The 20,732-nt window shown below is 39.6% G+C and overlaps 1 protein-coding gene across 1 annotated transcript; it reads right to left on the bottom strand.

The window, feature by feature from the left end:
* Positions 1-201: 201 nt before the first annotated feature.
* On the bottom strand, positions 202-18,263 carry LOC119495760 (transmembrane protein 26-like). Its single transcript, XM_037782519.1, has 6 exons — positions 17,834-18,263; positions 11,897-11,993; positions 11,564-11,620; positions 4,493-4,749; positions 3,495-3,574; positions 202-657 (listed from the first exon to the last, which is right to left on the bottom strand). The coding sequence occupies exons 1-6, from the start codon at positions 18,025-18,027 to the stop codon at positions 365-367; spliced, it is 978 nt and encodes a 325-aa protein (XP_037638447.1). The 5' UTR covers positions 18,028-18,263; the 3' UTR covers positions 202-364.
* Between the last annotated feature and the right edge of the window lie 2,469 nt (positions 18,264-20,732).

The following is a 20,732-nucleotide window of genomic DNA, read 5'->3' on the forward strand; positions in this document are numbered from 1 at the left end:
CTATTAAAAGTTGAAGATTGATTGATGGATGGATGTCATGATATTTGTGGTTGAAATTGGTTGATGCGCACCTCATATATTGTTTTACAGAAAGAAAAGAAGATTGTATTTTGGTAAAAAAATATGAAGAAATTGATTTTTTGTAAAAAACAACAACAATTACATACATTGATAAATAGGTGCACAATATGACCAGGGATGTGATCTAAAAGGGTTAAAAAGGCATTTTTTCATTTCATCTCGACTTTAAGTACATTGGAGAAGAAAACAGAAAGCAAGCTTCTTTTCCTGCTCCACTGTAACTGTAAAACTTTGGATGTAACATCTCTCCGTCTCCCTGATTCCCCCCCTGTGAGATGACTCCTCAGACACATGGGATAGCGCTGCCCCGGTTGTCTCTACTGCGGTAGTCCTGGCATATAACAACCAACCTGTACAAGTTCAGTATGACCACCAGGAAGTTCTTGATGGCGAAGAACACCAGCATCTGGTGGATGACGCCGAAGTGGGTCATGACGGTGAGCCTGACCACCAGGAAAGGCCCGTCATGGATGAAAAAGGCCTCCACGATGCTCCATATGTCTGTGCTGTGTTTAGTTAAGACGGACGCCTCCTGGACCCTCTGCTCACCCTCACTGTCTGGCTTGGAGTTCACCACTTTTTAAAATAAAAGGACAAAAAAACAGGACATAAGAGACAAAAGGAACAATCTGTTGTTTCCATTTATTTGTTTAGTTGTTTTACCCTAGTAGTTTTAGTAGCCTAACCAGGGACAGGGGTTGCAAATTAGCTTCAGCTACATGCCCTAGGCCTATACACATTACATCTGTTGCACTGCTTCTACGTTTTACATGCACATTAATATTCCTCTATTAATCCAAATTTGATATTGACTGCATATCCTGTGTGGATATTCTGAATCAGGCCTTATTCCGAATGGAGCATTTATCGAATAAGACGTGGGATATGACGATATTATTCAGGTTTTAGGAGCATTCTTTGGACATGTATACAGCACATTCGGAATATGCGTCTCAATTGGGTTTTTTACAGCCGTTTGCTACACAAGACTTCTGGCCTGTTAGCGTCCAGCTCTGTGCGTTGTACACAAACCAACTAGCCAACAGTTTACGGAGATGCACGTCCAAAAGAAAAAGCCCACATTTGTGGTTGGAAGGAAGAACACACCTACTGTTAAACATTATGAAAGACTCGGATATCAACAGGTTTTTGGATATGCACAAATATCACAACTCTGACTTTTTCAAGAAGGTGGTTGAAGGAATGAAAGAGGGAGGCTGTGTTCGCACGGTCCAGGAAGGTGGATGTATATTTAGAATTGATGATCATTCATACACAGAGGCTGCTACCGTCTATAGAGATGGAAATTGTTGTTGGTTTGCACATAACCATGTTGCTGATGTTGTTCCACTAGTGTATACGTTGACAATTAATGCAATTTATTTTTTAAAGCAGCAACGTTTACTCAGAATACATTTTAAGTGATCTACTTTTTACTTTTATCTTTTATCTTTTAACACAAGTATTTTTTACTATTAGTTCTTGTACCTTTCCCATCCCTTTATAAGTGTATTTTTGCACAATACTTTTGCTTTAACATGAGTAAAATTTCTTTAAATTAACAGTGCTTGAGTACAATATTCTACTACACTTTCCACCCCTGATGAACGCATATTAGCCAACCTTGAGACCTCAAAAATAGGGAGGATTTCAAAACCAAAAATTAGAGTTTCAGAGACTTTATTTCCTGCATTCTGGTGACTTTTAAAGAATGAAAATAACAAAATAATAAGTACACTGCAACAGCAATTTTATGTTAAATAGACCTAATTTTAATTTTACTTAAAGGGACTGTTTGTAACTTTTTAAGCGTATAAATGTACTGCGTCGGGACACATGCACGCTCGCATATGTGCGCTCACGTGTGGCCGGAGCCTCTCCTCCTCTGCCTGCTTGCACAGGCTCACACAAGCCGCGCGCGTTCTCGCGTACTCGCTCCATCTCCAAATGTGAACGAGCCCTCACTACACATTGCAGAAGAGTTAGTTTAGCTCTGAGAATATCTAGTGAATGTACAGTGAACGTTTGTGCAGAAATAACTGCTGCAGCTCCTCCAGACCAACAGAGGTTTTCCGTGTCTTGTGAAGTGACGGGGCTCCGCAACGAGTAATGTTATCGTCTCGTTACCGACCGGGTGCCGGTGTCTCCCTGTTCTCTCCGGCTGCGGGCGGAGACAACAACGTTACTCGCTGCGGAGCCCCGCTGCCTTAGCCTGTGCTGAGGCAGGAAAAGCCAACACTAGGATCAGCAGTGATTCATGGAGAGACCTTCGTCTGGTCAGCTAACATTACTGCCAAGCAGCTGAAATATAGAGTGATATTGTGGTTTTAGCTGACGTGTGTCGCCTCACTGTTTTGAGCGATGCTCGTTCAGGTATATTTAGAGCGAGCAAGCGCGAGCAACAGGACGCTGACTTTCGTTGACTTAACGGCCACAGGTGTCGCTGTTAACAAGCATTTCTGAAAGTTACAAATAGTCCCTTTAATTCTCAGGAAAGAAAACTGAATAATTTTTGCCCCTCTGGTATGAACTTGTTTGAATCTCTGGTATAAACTAATAGTCATCAATTTTCATTCATTCATTTTTTGCTCCTGCTTGAGTATTTCTTTCTCTTAGTACTCTCAATTTCTCTCTCTGCCTCTCACTCAGGTCCTTTCAGACACAATGCTACAACAGCACCACTGCATTCTGAAACCCATTATTTCCAACAGCTAGTGTCATGCCACTGGGATGCTGTGATGTGTGGCGAGCGCAGCTCAAACTGCGGTGTCGCGAGCATCTCTCCTCCGCCGGGAAAAGACATTTGGTGTAGCTCTATTGCCGTCCGGGTGGAAACAGTAGAGCTTGTGGCTTATAAGCAGGAGAATTTTGACCCCGGGAGGAAACAAGTATGGATGAACATGTTGCACCTGTATGTCAACACTTTCTGTGCATTCAAACATACTGGACACGACTGCTCTAACACTATAGCAAAAAGACACACCCACATGAGTGGATACAAACTGGACACACTGAAGGAAAAGCAGCTTCATCTGAACACTGGGCGTTCAAGTTCTAAGTGTTCTAAATGCATTATGACGGTAAAGCTATACATGAAAGTATCACTATCAAGAATGTCAACATCCATTTGTAAATTATTAAATGGGATATGAATAATTGAGATCATGAATGGGGGGGTTGTCTTTACCGAGAACAAAGCTGCGCTGTTTTCTGGGTTAATAATTTCACCAAGCTGGAGATAGAGGAGCCAAACTACTTTTCACTGTTTACTTAGAGCACTGGCCTGGACGCTGCTGACTTAACACATTGTTTGGATTGTCCCACGCTGGGAAGAGGTTATGTACAACAACACACGGCTGTAAATGCTTAATAAGCACCAACGTTATTGGTTTAAGACACAAACACACACTGACCGGACAGATGTAGAGGGAACTGCAGCATGCTCCACGTCCATACAGCTAAGATGATGTAGACCAGCTGAGGGCTGTTCTCTCTGGAAAAGACATAGAGTCAGAGTCAGTCCCGTGAGTTTCAATACATGTCAATGGAAAGTTGCTTATTTCCGTGATATAATGTCATAATTTGGGGACACAGATTAGATAAAAGTAAGATTATTTAAAAGTGCTTGAGTTCTACACCTTTGTGTCTATCGTTTATACTAGGGCTGTCAATCGATTCAAATACTTAATTACAATTAACCACATGATTGTCCATAGTTAATTGTAATTAATCGCAAATTAATCACAAATTTTTTTATCTGTTCAAAATGAACCTTAAAGGGAGATTTGTCAAGTATTTAATACTCTTATCAACATGGGAGTGGACAAATATGTTGCTTTATACAAATGTATGTATATATTATATTAACAACACAAAACAATAACAAATATTGTCCAGAAACCCTCACAGCTACTGCATTTAGAATAAAATAATGTGCTCAAATCATAACATGGCAAACTGCAGCCCAACAGGCACCAACAGCTGTCAGTGTGTCAGTGTGCTGACTTGACTATGACTTGCCCCAAACTGCATGTGATTATCATATAGTGGGCATGTCTGTAAAGGGGAGACTCGTGGGTACCCATAGAACACATTTACATTCACATATCTTGAGGTCAGAGGACTAAGTTTGGAGATTATTTAGCCTCTTTCGTGACAAGCTTAGATTTTCTGGTTTCATACGATACCAGTATCTTCACTCTAGCTTTAAGACTGAGCCCGCCACAACCTAAAAATCGCAAGCGTTGTTAAAGAAATTAGTGGCGTTAAAACAAATGTGCATTAACACGTTATTATGGCGTTAACTTTGACAGCCCTATAGTTTAGACATAAGTGGGAACATACTTATACGATTACAAAGCTCAGTAAACATACAACTATCACACATATTCTTAACCAACGAGCCACCCACTTGACATCTGACAGCGTCTCACTAGTAAATTCAAGGATGTCTGCTGCGGTGCCGACAAAAATCAGGAGAAGCTGCGAGAGCTCGTCCCGCGTGACTCCGCCTCCCAGCGGGAGGAGCCACTTCCCCACGATGAGGAGGATGAGCAGGATCTGATGGAGAGTCAGGATCCAGTCGTTGGAGCAGACAGTTGATAACGCCTGGTTAAAATATTGGAAAAGGAAGAGAGATCGAAAGTTATTTCTTTTTCGATAACTTAAGGGTCACATGTAGGGCTGTCACGGTGAACGAATTTCCCCTGCGGTGATAATGATGGGCTCATCAGCGCGATATGCGGTATTATTGCCGTTTTAGTAAATTACTTAATTTATCCTGATTTTAGTGCTACATAAACTTTAGTGTTAGGCTATATGATAGAGAATATCCGCAGAAGTCAAAATGTTGGCACATGGTACAGTACTTGCTCTGGATGAAGAGAAGGCTGAAGCATGTAGGGAGAGAGGATGGACCTGCCGGTCTATGTGTATTCATTTCTCCTCCATTGTTGTCGTTGTTCAGCATGCCTACATGTAGGATGTGACGGTTGGTCTTTGTGGTATTTGTCCCGCTACTGGATCGGGCAGTGAGTCTCTCAAGAGTTTTCACAACTTGTGGGCTACCTTCTAGATACGACCCTAGCTCTCAGCTCAAGCGACGCTACCAGTTTCTGGTAAATATCATTGTAGCAATTTAGATTTGTTATAGCCAAACTAGGCAGAGATTATCCCGCCTCCTTTTACTCCATTTACAGACCCTGTAATATTTGGTCGGATGAATGTTGATGAGTCCTAATCCAAAAAGTCATTATTTAAAGAAAAAGGCTGGAGACATTCTATATTTTTCTTATGGTCTACAAATCCAATGAAAAGACAAAAAACAACAATGTGTTAATCCGTCTCTCAGTACTTTATGATTTCCCTACACTGAAGATGTAAATTCCTTAAAAATGGGTCACAAATACATACTTTCACCTTTAAAACCCCCCACAGAGAAATAAATTCATTGGTGATTGCCTCCTTCAAGGCCGAGGGCCAAGGGCCTGGTCCTTGAAGGAGGTTATGTTTTCACCGGCGTTGGTTTGTTTGTTTGTCTTTTAGCAGGATAACACCAAAAATTCACAATGGATTTGAATGAATATTTTGGAGGGGTGGGGTGTGGCACAATGAACAATCCATTAGATTTTGGTGGCGATCTGGATCATGATCCGTTTTCGGGATTTTTTTTTTAATTACTCCACTCAGCCTGTGCATTAACACCACAGGCTTTAAGACATGCGCAGTGTAACTGATGACACGTTCATGACGCGTCACCCTGCCTCTTTCCTTCTGCCTGCAGAGAGAGGGACAGAGAGAGAGTGGAGGGAGGGGGGACACACCTGTAGAATCTGAATTTTTTCACATTAAACTCTGTGAAATTACAGTTGAGTTGGACCAAAGACGGTTTAGGTGAGTTTAACTTTGATTCTGTCCAGTTTGAATGAAGTGTTTTACGATGCTCCGCTATGGTCAGCTGATCTCAACATAAACAGAAATACACGTGGATGATGGCGCAAGCTGCACGGAGAGGGGGGGGGGGCAATCATACTTGGGCAGCTTGGCGGATGTCTGCGCTCTCTGAGTGCCATTCTAGTTGTTTTTGTTTTTTTAATGGGATCTGTTGACAGTAGAATCACCAGAATTATCCTTTAAAGCTGCAGTCGGTAAGTTTGAGAAAATATGATAAAAAGTTTTTTTTTCTAAAACTGTCACTACATCCTAACAGTAGTGCATGAGACAGATAATCTGTGAAAGAAAATCTTCTTCCTCTGTGTCCTCCTAATGCCATCTGCAAGATTTCACCACACCCGAAAGAAAACAACCAATCAGAGCCGAGCAGTCTCTGGGCAGCTGTCTTGCGAAACTCGCGAACTCAGATCAAACTGTCAAACTAGGCAGCGCTCAAACACTGTTACTGTTTAGCTGTAAAATGAGGAAGAAAGCTGCCATGTTGAAAGCAGTCGAGCCAAAACCAAGCACAGTCAACCATCCGGGAAACAAACTTTCTCATTTTACAGCTAAACAGTACACTACAAGATGATTCTGAAAACATTTGAGGAGAGAAATAGACATTATAGTAACAGAATCTTGATTAATTTTTGATCAGCGTTGCCTAGTTTGATCGGAGTTCACGTGTTTCGTGAACAGTGATTGACAGCTGACCAGAGACTGCTCGGCTCTGATTGGTTGTTTTCCTTTGGGCGTGGTGAAATCTTGCAAATTCCGTTAGGAGCACCGGAGGACACAGAAGAATATGATCTTTTTTCACAGATTATCTGTCTCATGCACTACTGTCAGGATATAGTGACTGTTTTATAAAAATAACTTTTCATCATATTTCCTCAAAGTTACCAACTGCAGCTTTAAAGGTCCCATATTGTAAAAAGTGAGATTTTCGTGTCTTTTATATTATAAAGGAGGTTTAAGTGCTTTATAAATACTGTTAAACTATCAAAACGCTCAATATACGGAGAAACACACACAGCCCGTATTCAGAAATTGTGGGTTTGAACCAATCCGTTAGGATTTCTGTCCATTTGTGATGTCACAAATATACAATATTTAGACCATTACATGGTTTTAAACGTAAACATTCTAAATGTGTCCCAGTTTATTTCCTGTTGCAGTGTATGTTAATAACAACAGCTGACAGGAAGTAAACATAGACCCAAACTGTTGCCTAGCAATGCAATTCCGTTGCAATTCCGTTGAAATGCACTAAAACTGAGCGTTTCAGGCAGAGGGTGAATACAGGTATATTCAGACAAACAATATGCGGAAAATATATATATATTTTTAACATTACAGCATGTAAACATGTTCTAGTAGAAACACAAATTACAAGTATGAACCTGAAAATGAGCATGATATGGGACCTTTAATGACTCCATAATGTTGCACAATGTGGACTTTGTTTTTCTTATTGAAACACAGTAAAGAGCTGAGGCACGCAGCCAGTTTTTGGAGGTGCGCCCCAACAAATATTGGCTTTCTAACTCTCCTGGGCTAAAGGGTGTGGTGGTGGTGGTCTAGCTGTTGTTTATATAAGCCAGTTTAAATGCTCCCCTCTTTCTGTTATTGGCCACATGGGTTTTCAGGCTCTTATGTTTGTTATTAATGGCAGAACGTCTCTGCCCTCCTATTTTAATGACTAAGTAAACTGTATTAATATTGCTTATGTTGCTCTACATCTTGCATTCTTAGGTTTATTCTCAGGTCAGTCTCTCTCTGCATCTGAAGTAAAGCGAAAACACGTCTCTTCCTGTAACATCCTGTTGCAGTGAGTCCAGGGTGAACGTTGCATTTGCGCTCTTCTTGATTTAAATTGATACTGTTGATTGACATATTTTACTAATTTGTCTGAGAGTGTTTTTCTTCCTATTTATGACTTTGCAAGTTCTTTGTCTTTCTTGGTATTTTAAAAGCCTGTATAACCTCTCAGGTCTTGCCACTTTTTGCCTTGCTGAATTCAGTGCCTGGATGACTCAGCTTTCTAATATTGAATAACAACAAAACTGAAATTCTCGTTTTTGCCTCTGATCAGACTATGTCGTATTCACTTGTTTTTTCCGGTTATAAAACATTGTGAAGTTACCACAGATACCGCTGAAATTCAATGCAATGTCACAGGAGCACTCAAGAGCACGCAGGAGCACTTGTAGGGTTTTAGGCCTATCTTCTATGCAAAAGAGGAGAGTGTTTTTACAAATCAACAATCATCTTTGGGCCTGTTATTAGATTAATTGACTCTTTAGAGGGCGGGTGCATTATTGTGGACTTTTTTGAGGTTTTTATATCATTCTGTAGTTTCCAAAACAAACACCATGCTCTAGATGCCGCTCCAAAACAGAACTTTCTTGTTCTCTTTGCTTGTATTGCAAACGTTTCCAACAGCAAAAAAGGGCATCCGAAAATATGAGTGCAGAGGATGTTATGGACGAGCATCATTTTACAGTGTTTTGGCTGACTCGACCTAAAAATCCCTAGTTGCGTTAATGCTTTAAAGAAATTAATGGCCTTAAAACAAATTTGCATTAATGCGTTATTATGGCGTTTACTTTGACAGCCCTAGTATCGGCGCAACTTGGCTAAAGTATGTTTTGGCTGGCCGTCAGTAGCTCAGGCGCAATGCATCCTGGTACATGTAGGCACTGCCAGCACAGCTCCACGAGCAGGTGAACTCTGTCTCTGTCAATATGACACCCATTGAGGATTGGACATCCACATAAAATGTGGCGAAATGTTCCTCTAATTTCTGACCAAAATGTCCACCAGAGATAAGGGAGAGAGGATGGCTCCTCCCAGAACCCAGGCCTGGGAAGATCTGGGGGAAGATCCCTTGTGTCTCCCATTGGTGGATTCTTCTGAATTGTTTAACCCCCAGGGGATGCATCCGGCTTTCCAATCTTTTGATGTTCATGTTTTTCTCTTCTGCATTCACTCCAAACTGACAGTCGGGGAATCTGTCCCACTCCTAAATTTCTGAGTAACTCTCTTAATGGATTCCATATTACCCCGGTGCTGGCTTCTAATCAGATTTAGGACTCTTTTCCACTGAAGAGCAGTTTGGCCTTGAATACTGCTGAGAGGAGTTGGAATAGCTTAAAATGAGGACACAGAAAGTTTTTTTTTTTACTTTTTTGACAGTGTGACAGTATATCACTTCGTTTTCTACAGCAAATTACAGGCAACATGCATCATTCATGATCATCACTCAGGTTGTTGGCTCTTTGTTAAAGGCAGGGTTGACGATGTTCTCCAGTCTCCACTATTTGTTATATTGGTTGAAATGGTCTTTACACCCCGACAGCGATCCATTACTGATGAGCTCTGAAAAAGGACCGGAAAAGAGCCGTCATCTGTAGCTGCTGTAATCCTGTAAAAACGTCTACCGATGACTGCCTCGCGGTCCGCTTGGAAAGAACCAATCAGATGCCTCCCTGCCTCCCTGCTCGTACTCTACCCTTGGCGTGCACCAGCCTGAACTCAAAGCGCGTCGCCGCCGCACGTTTCCTGGAGAATGGAAGAGAAACGTCAGCCCTGCAGTAGCACTGCCGCCGTTACTTGTCATGAGGTAGCGTTGTTGAGTTGAGGTCCTCTCTCCGCTCTGTGTCTGTGAAGTAGTTACGATGCGGCGGTGCTCATGCATGTGTGTGTGGGGGGGCGTTGCCTTGGAAGGAGCCCCGATGGGAGGGGGGGGGTTTAGATGGAGCTCCTGAGGCCATGCTACTTTCAAATGATGCTAGTTTTCCAACATCATCGACCCTATCTTTAATGCTTAAAACAAAAGAAAAAAAAACTAAATATCTTCTGCATCTATCAATTGCAAAAAATGGATAGAAATTTTGCTTTTGTTTGAAACATGAAATTCTGCAAATGTAAGTCAAATTTTATTGCCACAAATTGTACACAGCGTAGCACACACTGAAATGTAGCTACTGCATTTAACCCATCCTAGTATATTAGGAGCAGTGGGCCGCTACTACAGTATACAGCTGCCTGGAGAGTAGCTTTTAGGGGGTCGGTGCCATGCTCTAGGGCACCTCGGCAGTGCCCAGGAGACAAACTGGCACCTCTCCAGCTACCAGTCCACACTCCGTATTTGGTCTGTGCAGGGACTTGAAGTTACGACACTCCGGTTTCCGAGCAAAAGCAAAGTCACCACTGACTGAGCTACTGCCGCCCCCAAAGAGGAAGCTCCCACCGCAGACACTGTGTTATCATGAGTGATGAAAGCAAACTGCTCTTTATCAGCTGATTAGATTAGTTATGACATATATTAAGAACTATAAGAAACATTTTAAAGAAGATTGGAAAGATTTACATGTTAAAGGGAGAGTTTAACACTCTGGGAGGTATGCTTATACGCTTTCTTGGCGAGAGTTAGCAGATCACTAACACTTTTATATCTGTCTGTTCAGTGTGAAGCCACAGCCAGTGAGCAGTTAGCTTAGCATACAGACTGAAGCAGGGGGAGAACTGCTAGCCTGGCTCTGTAGGTAAAAACAATCTGCCTGCCAGCACCTCTAAAACTTGTTTGTTTAGCCATACAAGCTTTAAATTAGCAACACAGCCTCACAGCAGTTTGTGAAATAGTCACGAAGTTTGATCTACTTGATTCCTGTACATGGATACAAATTTCCCTTTTTTTTCTGACGCTCAGCACGACTTTCAACAACATGGTTGGTTTTTTTTGCGTTTTCCTGCTAATGTCCAGCAGTATGTCTTCAGTCTTTTCAAAATAAAACTACTTAGTTAGGTTTAGGAAAAGATCGACTTGGTTAGGCTTAGGCAACAAAACTACTTAGTTAGGTTTACGAAAAGATCGTGGTTTGGGATGAAATAACTCTGGAAGTGCTGTAACTTAAGTGACAAATAAACTTGTAGTTTCACGCGGGACATGAACATCGGTCTTCTGGGTGAAAGTCTGATGTTTTCTGACCCACCCATCCACCCCGACCTTCTCCCAACGAAGTGTTTGTCGCTCTTTATAAATTTACTTCCCGGTTCACGATTACATATGAATTGATTTTGTGCTGACCATCACAAACATTTTTTTTTAAATTTGTGTCTATGTACACGAATCAATACATTCAGTTTCATGATTATTTCACGAACTGTAACCTCCTCTTTGGTTACAAGAAATCTAGTCTGAGGTCTGTAGAGTGCTTATTCATGTCTTTGTCTTTTTGTATAATTCTGTTGTTTGTGCTCTGTGGAAAAGACTTCACTCCTTGAGGACAAATAATAAACTATCTATTTAATCCGTGCAAAAACTGAGGAATTTTGTGAATCCCAGAGAAGGGAGTAAGCAATTTCTTGAGGAATCTGAACCATTCTCTTCTGTTGCTTTATCTTAGAGCTCTTGGTTAGGTTCATTACCCCACATGTTGTGAAATATCAGTGATTTCCATGACATACATCATCAAAAAAAACAACAACTGTTCTCTGTTCTTTGCAGGCACATCATAAAAGAGAGCATGTTCTAGCATGTTCTTACCTCCAGATAGTTCGGGGATGTGTGGTTTCCCTGGGTCTCCGAGTCCAGAGTTTTGCACTGAAAACAGTCGAAAGAGGCTTTTTACACACTGAATTTCACAGACTGCTTGTACATTTCACTGTAGTTCAAACTTAAAAGCTTAAAAGCAAATGCAGAATTTGACAGAATCAATAAATGAATGAATAATAAATTGTAGCTGTAGCCCTACAGTATGTGTGAAGAGCTAGAGTTCTGCAACCCTCCCACACCACACACATCTATCATTAGAGTACATGTTTGGAAAGCAGGAGAACTGTTGTTTTAAGTGTTTTCGGTTTGAGGCGTGGAGTATACCTTGGGGCGGTTGGCTTTTTCCTGCTGGTGTTGGAGCTCCAGGATCCAGATGGAGGGAATAATACTGATGAGAAACAGAAAGATAGGAGGAGAAAACCTGCAAGACAACCAACAGACCCTCATCAACACATCTTCATACAGACACATGGAGGGGTACTGACACACTGTACCTGTGAGGGTTTCTGGACAATTATTGTCACTGTTTTGGGTTGTTAATGATTTCCAATAATAAATATTTACATACATTTGCATAAAACAAACATTTTTGCCCACTCCCATGTTGATAAGAGTATTAAATACTTAACAAATCTCCCTTTAAGGTACATTTTGAAAAGATAAAAAATGTGCGATTAACTTGCGATTAATCGCGATTAACTCTGGAAAAGCATGCGATTAATTGTGATTAAATATTTGTTATCGATTGACAGCCCTAGTATTTTATTATCACTTTGCTTTCAGTTTACAACATCAAGATATTTCCACACAAATCTCAGCTTTTTGTAAGGAATTAATAATTAAACAGGATAACAAAACACATGTGTTGGACATCTCTGAGCATGGAGAAGGACAGTTTGACATACTGTAGCCTATTGCATTGTTTTTTCATTGTATGTTAAATTTAAATATCTGCTGTCATTGAAAGTTCAACAACATTAAAAAAAAACTAGAATGAAATACAGACTATTGTTTTCAGATTAAATGTAGACATGGAGGAAGGCTGTCTGGGGCAGCTAAGGGGGACCACCCCATCCTCACTGTCCCGGAACAAGACCGGTTGAACAATAGCAGAGGAGGGACAAGCAGGATGCAGGGGAGCCTACTGAGGGCGGTGGGGGAAGGGATATATAACAAAAAAACGTAATTTATTCATGCATTATACTTTAAATCTATCCAGCAAAGAAATTATGTCCAAACCAGCACTGTAAAACTTTTTCCTGTAAAATTACAGTAACTTACAGGAGAAACTGCTGCCAGTATTTTACTGTAAAATTTACAGTATCTGTACTGTATCAAAGAATACAGCAACTTACTGTAATCAAAGCATACAGTAATTTGCTGTAATAATTCAAAAATTACAGTAAAATACTGGCAGCAGTTTCTCCTGTAAGTTACTGTAAAATTTACAGTATCTGTACTATATCAAAGAATACAGCAGCTTACTGTAATCAAAGCATACAGTAATTTGCTGTAATATTTCAGAAATTACAGTAAAATACTGGCAGCAGTTTCGCCAGTAAGTTACTGTACAATTTACAGTATCTGTACTGTATCAAAAGAATACAGCAGCTTACTGTAATCAAAGCATACAGTAACTTGCTGTAATAATTCCAAATACAGTAATTTATTGGTTGCAGTTTCACCAGCAAGATACTGTACAATTTACAGTATCTCTACTGTATCAGAGAAATACAGTAACTTGTTGTAATCAAAATGTCCAATAATTTCCTGTAATAATTCCACAAATTACAGTATTTTAAGCATCTATAAAAACTAACAAGCAAATGAAAAATAACAATTTTGAACAATAAACACAACAACATGGCATATTCATATTATTCTTGTTTATTATAATAACCTGAGTTTGACAGAAAATAACATCCAAATAAAACATTCAAATACTCAAGCTCTTACAAATAAAAATGGTGTGATGAGTTGTGAGTGAGTAAGAGACACAGTGTGTGTGTGTGTATCTGACTGACTGAGTGAGGGTGTATATTTGACTGCGTATGAATATCTGAGTCCATGGACTGAGTAAATACCATAACCTTTCTGTTTCAAAATTAAATAGCCTCCCCTGTTACACTGGGGGGGTTCACTAGACAGAACCATCCTATAGAACAATACTGCGTGCTGGCTAAACATCTTCAATATTAAACGTAGAAATAATGCCAGGTTGAACATTGTAAATAGAATAAAATTCAAAAATATAAAAATAGCCATTACAAATAAAAATACTGTTGTGAATGAATGAATTCATGTGTGAGTGTATCTGAGTAAGTGACGGGCTTAAAACATTTGTACTTTGTGGACTGAGTAAATACTGTAACTTTTCTGTTTCAAAATGAAATAGCCTCCCCCGTTACACTGCGGGGGTTCACTAGACAGAACAATACTGTTGAACAATACTGTGTGCTGGCTCAATATGGTCAATTATTAAACGTATAAATAATGCCAGGTTGAACATTTTAAGCAAAATTAAATAAAAAATAACATTGTGAATAAGTGAGACACAGACATAAAGGGATTTTCAGTAATTGAGTGAGATATGGAGGGTTTGTCTCTACAGACAGAGTCAGGGATGTGATTGTTAAACTCACACAAAGTCCCACTCGAAATCCATGAGCTTCCGCAGGAGGGTGCAAACATGAGGATTCAGGGATGTCCCTTTCTTATGAACCATTTTCCCGCTCTTCTTGCTGGTCACCTTTCCCTGTCGTGCCTTTGTCCCTCTCTCTGGGTTGATCCTGACACAGCTTCTACAAGGCATAGCAAGGTAAAACAAAAAGACACAAATGTGAATCAAACCACCTCTTACCTAAAATTAGACCGCTAAATATTGTTAGTATAAATAATACCTGATTTATTATAAGTCCCCAAATCGTTCTTTTTCATGCTTTATGTTTGCAATGCATATTAGAGTAGATACACGTGGACATGGTGAAATACTTCTTGCTAATATAGCTTACTTGCCTGATGTTTTATGAGTCACACTTTTGGAATATGAATATAACATTGAGTTTTTTTGGTAACTTGATGACTCTTTGATAATTATCTATTTAATTTAATTATTCAAGACTAATAACAATGGGTTATTAATTTATATATGAAATGATATTATTGAAGGCTAATACTGTTTTTATGTTTCTTGTATATATTTTAGAACCACACATACACACCCAAACATCCAAGTGATCATTTAAGCTTATTTTGGAATGAACTCTCCATACCCTACTCTCTGATCGTATGTCTATCACACATAGATAGATACAAGGATAGCTGTAAGGCCCAAACATCTGACACAAATGACTATATGGAATTCAAACTTACCTCTGTATGAATTCAAGTGTCCAGGCAGCGTGATCCTGATATTGGAGGTTGAAGTTGTAGTAGGATGTGAAGACAACAGCAAGCCCCAACGCAGACAATGCCCCTTCACACACCACCTGACCCTCGATGCTTACCATCCAGCGCTGGTCGGAAATCATTGGACCTGAAACACAATGCAAAAAGCTTTAGGCTGAATACCAAATTGACGAATTATCAAGTGGCCACTTACCGCTTTATTGTTTTTGTATGGTATTGGCATTTCCAACTGATATTTGAAAACCTTTCTAAAAAAATGTAAGCCTCCGCTAGATATCAGGAATTCTTGATGTAGGATGCGAGATGCTACTCATCTACTGTACTGCTCTTTGATGTATCCAGGTAGCCATTTACATACTTGCGACACCATCGCGCACTCATTTTCATAAAGCTTAGTGGTTGTGTCCGTTGCAGTGAAGGAGAAATCAAGTAAAAAAGTTAATACAAATAAAATAAAATCTACAAAGGGAGGGAGAATATCAAACGAACTATTTACATATTTACAAGCTATAGGAACACCCTAATCCAGAAAGAGAGTGAGAGAAAAGCTCAAACAAACTATTTACATATCAGAGAAGAATCAGAGAAATTATTATTCCATAGCCTACTGTGTATGTATTATAGAGTCAACTATTTATTAACTAAAACATAGCCCACTGTGTATGTATAAAAGATGTCAACTATTTATTAACCATCTAAAACTACATATTTATTTATCCATTTCTGTATGCACAACTGTTTCAGAATCAGTATCTATTTATAAGAATGTAAAGTTGTGTGTATTATATACAATATAGAAGACATAACCATAGAAACTCACTACAACTGAACTCCAACTCCAGCGGCAAGCAGCGTCTTCCTGCCTGCCCCACACCTTCTGACTGCCGACAGGCTCAATAGAAGTACTCTGCATATGTGCACTAGTACAGTGTAAGTAGAAACGTGGGGTTTAGTGCTTACCTAGAATGATCAACCAAGGGCTATCAGGAAGGATGAGGGATGTCTTCACAGTCGCCGCTGTGTCTGACACCTATATTAGGAGACAATAAAGGCATTGCAATTCTAAGTTAATGTTAATACAATTAAACAATGCTTTAACTATAGTTGTCATCAATTTTCCTGTTTAAAGAAATTATTTTTAAAATCACACTGAGCTCCACTCATTGCATTTCAATAATTTCAATGTCTTAATCTGAAATAAACTACATCAGTTATACTCACATCTGCCTGCAAGATGAGGACATCTCTCTTCTATTTGAAGCACCCTGCATGCTCATGTGAGCACCCTGCTTGCTCAACAGTATTCTCTCCATCATCTCTACCTGACCTGATCTGACTCAAAAGATTACCAACTACACAACCTTTATGTGTTCTTGACAAGTGTGATGAAAAAGTGGATATCACAGTAAACATTTTACCACAATTTGTGAATGGACATAAGACTGGTTTCCCCTCTTTAATGTGAGTCTTCAAGTGAGAAAATAATGTAGACAAACTGTCACATTTGACTACAGAAATCGATGTGGCATGATAAAACGTCTAATGTTAATGTCCTTATGCCAGAACATCCTTCCCTCAAGCTTGACTCCCTCTGATCTGGGTGATCTCTATATACATGGCATTTTAAAGCTGTAACTTTGCCAAATGAACGGTAACAATCGTGGAAATCACATTTAAATTTGATGTGTGGGGTGTTTTGGTGAACTTTCATATGCCTAACAAAGGCATATTTAGTACCACATGCATGGCGGCAAAATTGACAGTTGAACATTCTTGAAACACAAGATAGATACTGTCTTGTCTCCCTTTTAGATTGTTGCTACCTATTAGGAATTATATTGAGAATTTAAATGCTGACTAAGCTAAAACCAGCTAGCTAACGAGCTAACGCTAACTAACGCGCTAACGCTAACTAACGAGCTAACGCTAACTAACGCGCTAACGCTAACTAACGAGCTAACGCTAACTAACGCGCTAACGCTAACTAACGCGCTAACGCTAACTAACGCGCTAACGCTAACTAACGCGCTAACGCTAACTAACGAGCTAACGCTAACTAACGAGCTAACGCTAACTAACGTGCTAACGCTAACTAACGAGCTAACGCTAACTAAGGTGCTAGCGCTAGCTAGCTACCGTGAATATAAGATAGACGACTGATTTGTGTTACCTGTGATACTAATGAGTATTGAAATATAGACGAAGCTAAGAACAGCTAACGACCTACCGTTAGCTAGCTAATGTACATACATGGAGGAACATGCACTGTGTTAGCAAAGGTACAACACAACTTGATGATTTGACTTACCATGAAGTAACGTAATGTAACCACTGGAGTTTCCCTTCCGCTGGTCTGACGATCAAAATGGAACTGGCGGTGGTGAAAATAAAAAGTGTTTATCCAAACTGCTGCTGTCTCTCCTCAAGTTGCACTGGACAACAACGATGCTGCTGCTGCTGCTGCTGCCAGAGTGACTGTTGAGCTGTTGACCGTTGAGCTGTTGAGCTGTGGCGCTCAACGGCTCAACTCGAAAAAAATACGCGCGAGAACTTAGAAAAATAGCCGTTAATTTATTTTCCCGAGATTCTCAGCGGCAAGCAGTAGATTACTGTGAAAAGATACACTTGACCGCTGGGATCATGGGAGCAAGCGTTCTGACTCCCAGAATGCATTGCTTTCACAGTAATATACAGTAAAAGCATTTTACAGTATGTAACTGTTAGAATCTCGCTGTAAATTTACATCGAAGTGTTACAGTGAGGTTGTTGAGATTAGTTTTAAACAACAAATTTAAATTGCCATTCCATTCAAGTTTCCCCCCTTTACCAACACTTCCATGCAGCTCATCTTACCATTTGTAATCTTTTCCCATCCGACTCTTCAGCGTTATTATCATCTCAACGAGCAGCGGCAGAAAGAGGAAAGTGAGGAACCAGTAGTTGTAATCTTTCTTCACCTTTGTGACCCTCCAGACGCTGATGAGAGAGATGAGGAGGAACAGGGCTCTGGTAATGACCGCACACAGAGACTTGAACAGGCACATCATGCTGCTGGCTGCACGGCGGGACAGATGTCCCCGTTAGTCCTGGAAGTTCAGGTCCCAGAGAGAGACAGAGAGAGATAGACGGTGGCTGCTGCCTCAACAGTCAGAAAACTGGATGGACTTTTTCGAACAAAGTCCCCAAACTTTAAGCCCCGCCTAGAGAGACAAGCCGTCCAGTTGTACCTGACAGAGGAGCAGTGAAGAGTGACGGGCTGCAGGACTCAGTGAGCTGCTCTTATACAGCACAAAGCTCAGAGCTCAGTGAGATCATTCACACATTACTCAATGATTTACATTATGGATCCATCAAAACAATCTCTGAATGTACAGGAGAGGGCAGCATCACATCACATCACGAGTTCATTCATTCACCAGGAATAACAACATGAAGCTGCTGACACTGGAATTTACAACATCAAACTGTACCTTGAAGCAGAATGAGTAATCATTAGGGCTGTTTAATCACGATTAAATGTTTTAATCGTGATGAATCGCATGATTGTCCATATTTATTTTCTTTATGGTTTATTTTTTTTAGATTGTTTTTATATATGCAATTTACAGTTCATACTTACAAAAGTTTATACACAAACTTTGAAGTAATGAGCAAAGAGACAAAAGAAGATGTACACAAAAGAAAACATCAGCATAAAAAAAAATAGAAAAAAATAAAAAATAAAAAAGGGGGGCAGAGATATAAAAACTAGGTTAGACGCTGTATTCAAGTTTGTACATTAGATTCATTTACATATACCATGGATACCGACATATACTGTACATTTCACACTTATACATATACATTTATATTGTATTTGATTGTCCATATTTAATCGCGATTAATCACAAATTAATTGTAAAAAATGTTATCTGTTCAAAATGTACCTTAAAGGGAGATTTGTCAAGTATTCAATACTTTTATCAACATGGGAGTGGACAAATAATAAAAATAATAATGATAATAATAATAATAATAATAATAATAATAATAATAATAATAATAATAATAAATTGGACTTATATAGTGCCTTTCAAAAAAAACAAAGACACTTTACAAAGAGGGCACTCAAAATCATACTTTGCTTGTGCTTTATGCAAATGATTGTATATATTTATTATTGGAAATCAATTATCTACACAAAACAATGACAGATATTGTCCAGAAACCCTCACAGGTACTGCATTTAGCATAAACAAATATGCTCAAATCATAACATGGCAAACTGCAGCCCAACAGGCAACAACAGCTGTCAGTGTGTCAGTGTGCTGACTTGACTATGACTTGCCCCAAACTGCATGTGATTATCATAAAGTGGGCATATCTGTAAAGGGGAGACTCGTGGGTACCCATAGAACCCATTTACATTCACATATCTTGAGGTCAGAGGTCAAGGGACCCCCTTGAAAATGGTCATGCCAGTTCTTCCTCGCCAAAATTGATCATAAGTTTGGTTTCCTTTGCGACAAGCTAGTATGATACGGTTGGTACCAAAGGATTCCTTATGTTTTCTAGTTTCACATGATGTCAGTATCTTCATTCTAGTTTTAAGCTACAACCTCCAAAAGATCGGTTGCGTTAATGCATTCAAGAAATTAGCGGCTTTAAAACGATTGGTGATGACACGGTTGGTACCAAAGGATTCCTTATGTTTTCTAGTTTCACATGATGTCAGTATCTTCATTCTAGTTTTAAGCTACAACCTCCAAAAGATCGGTTGCGTTAATGCATTCAAGAAATTAGCGGCTTTAAAACGAAAACTTGTGTTTATGCGTTATTATCGCGTTAACTTTGACAGACTTAACATATACATTTTTCACCACATAAATCTGAGTTACTGACTTGTGCTTGGCGAGGTTCAATACAAATGAGCTATTTGTTCCTTTAGATTATGTTGTGCGAGAAATATTGATAAATTTCCGCTGCATATTAAGAAAAATAAATTACTACTACAGTTTTAGAAAGAAAGTTAGATAGTGGCTCAGTGTAAGCTCAGCATTTTTGTTCATTTGTATGTAATTTCTTTTTATCCATCCATTATCTGTCCACGCTTATCCTATTCAGGGGCTGGAGCTGATCCCAGCTGAAATTGGGCGAAGGCGGGGTACACCCTGGACAGGTCACCAGACTATCACAGGGCTGACACATAGAGACAGACAACCATTCACACTCACATTCACAACTACGAGCTATTTAGAGTCAACAATTAACCTAACCTGCATGTCTTTGGACTGTGGGAGGAAACTGGAGAAAACCCACGCTAACAAGGGGAGAACAAGTAAGCTCCACACAGAAGGGCCCCAAGCCAGGTTTGAACCTGCGACCCTCTTGCTGTGAGACAAATTTGTTTATATATTTCTTTTATTTCTTAAAGGTGCAGTGTGTAGGGATTTGGCAGCATCTAGCGGTGAGGTTGCAGATTGCAACCAAAGAGTATAGAAGCAGAGAGACAAAACTTTTTTCGACAACAGCCGCTGTCGCCATTTTGGACTGAAAATGCCAAGGACACCATGGCCATGGACGTATAAAGAGTCTGTAAATCAGAGGATCTTTTTTTTTCTTTTATAGGTAAATCAATTTCCCAGTATGAACACTTAAATAGCCCTCATTTAAATCATTATGTCCTAAAAGTTGTACAATTAACTAATAGCCGAGTAGTTATAATAGTATATAGTAGTTATAATAGTATGCACATTTATAATATTTGTATTGT

Source organism: Sebastes umbrosus, chromosome 10 (assembly GCF_015220745.1).
Source record: "Sebastes umbrosus isolate fSebUmb1 chromosome 10, fSebUmb1.pri, whole genome shotgun sequence".
NCBI classification, from domain to species: domain Eukaryota; kingdom Metazoa; phylum Chordata; class Actinopteri; order Perciformes; family Sebastidae; genus Sebastes; species Sebastes umbrosus.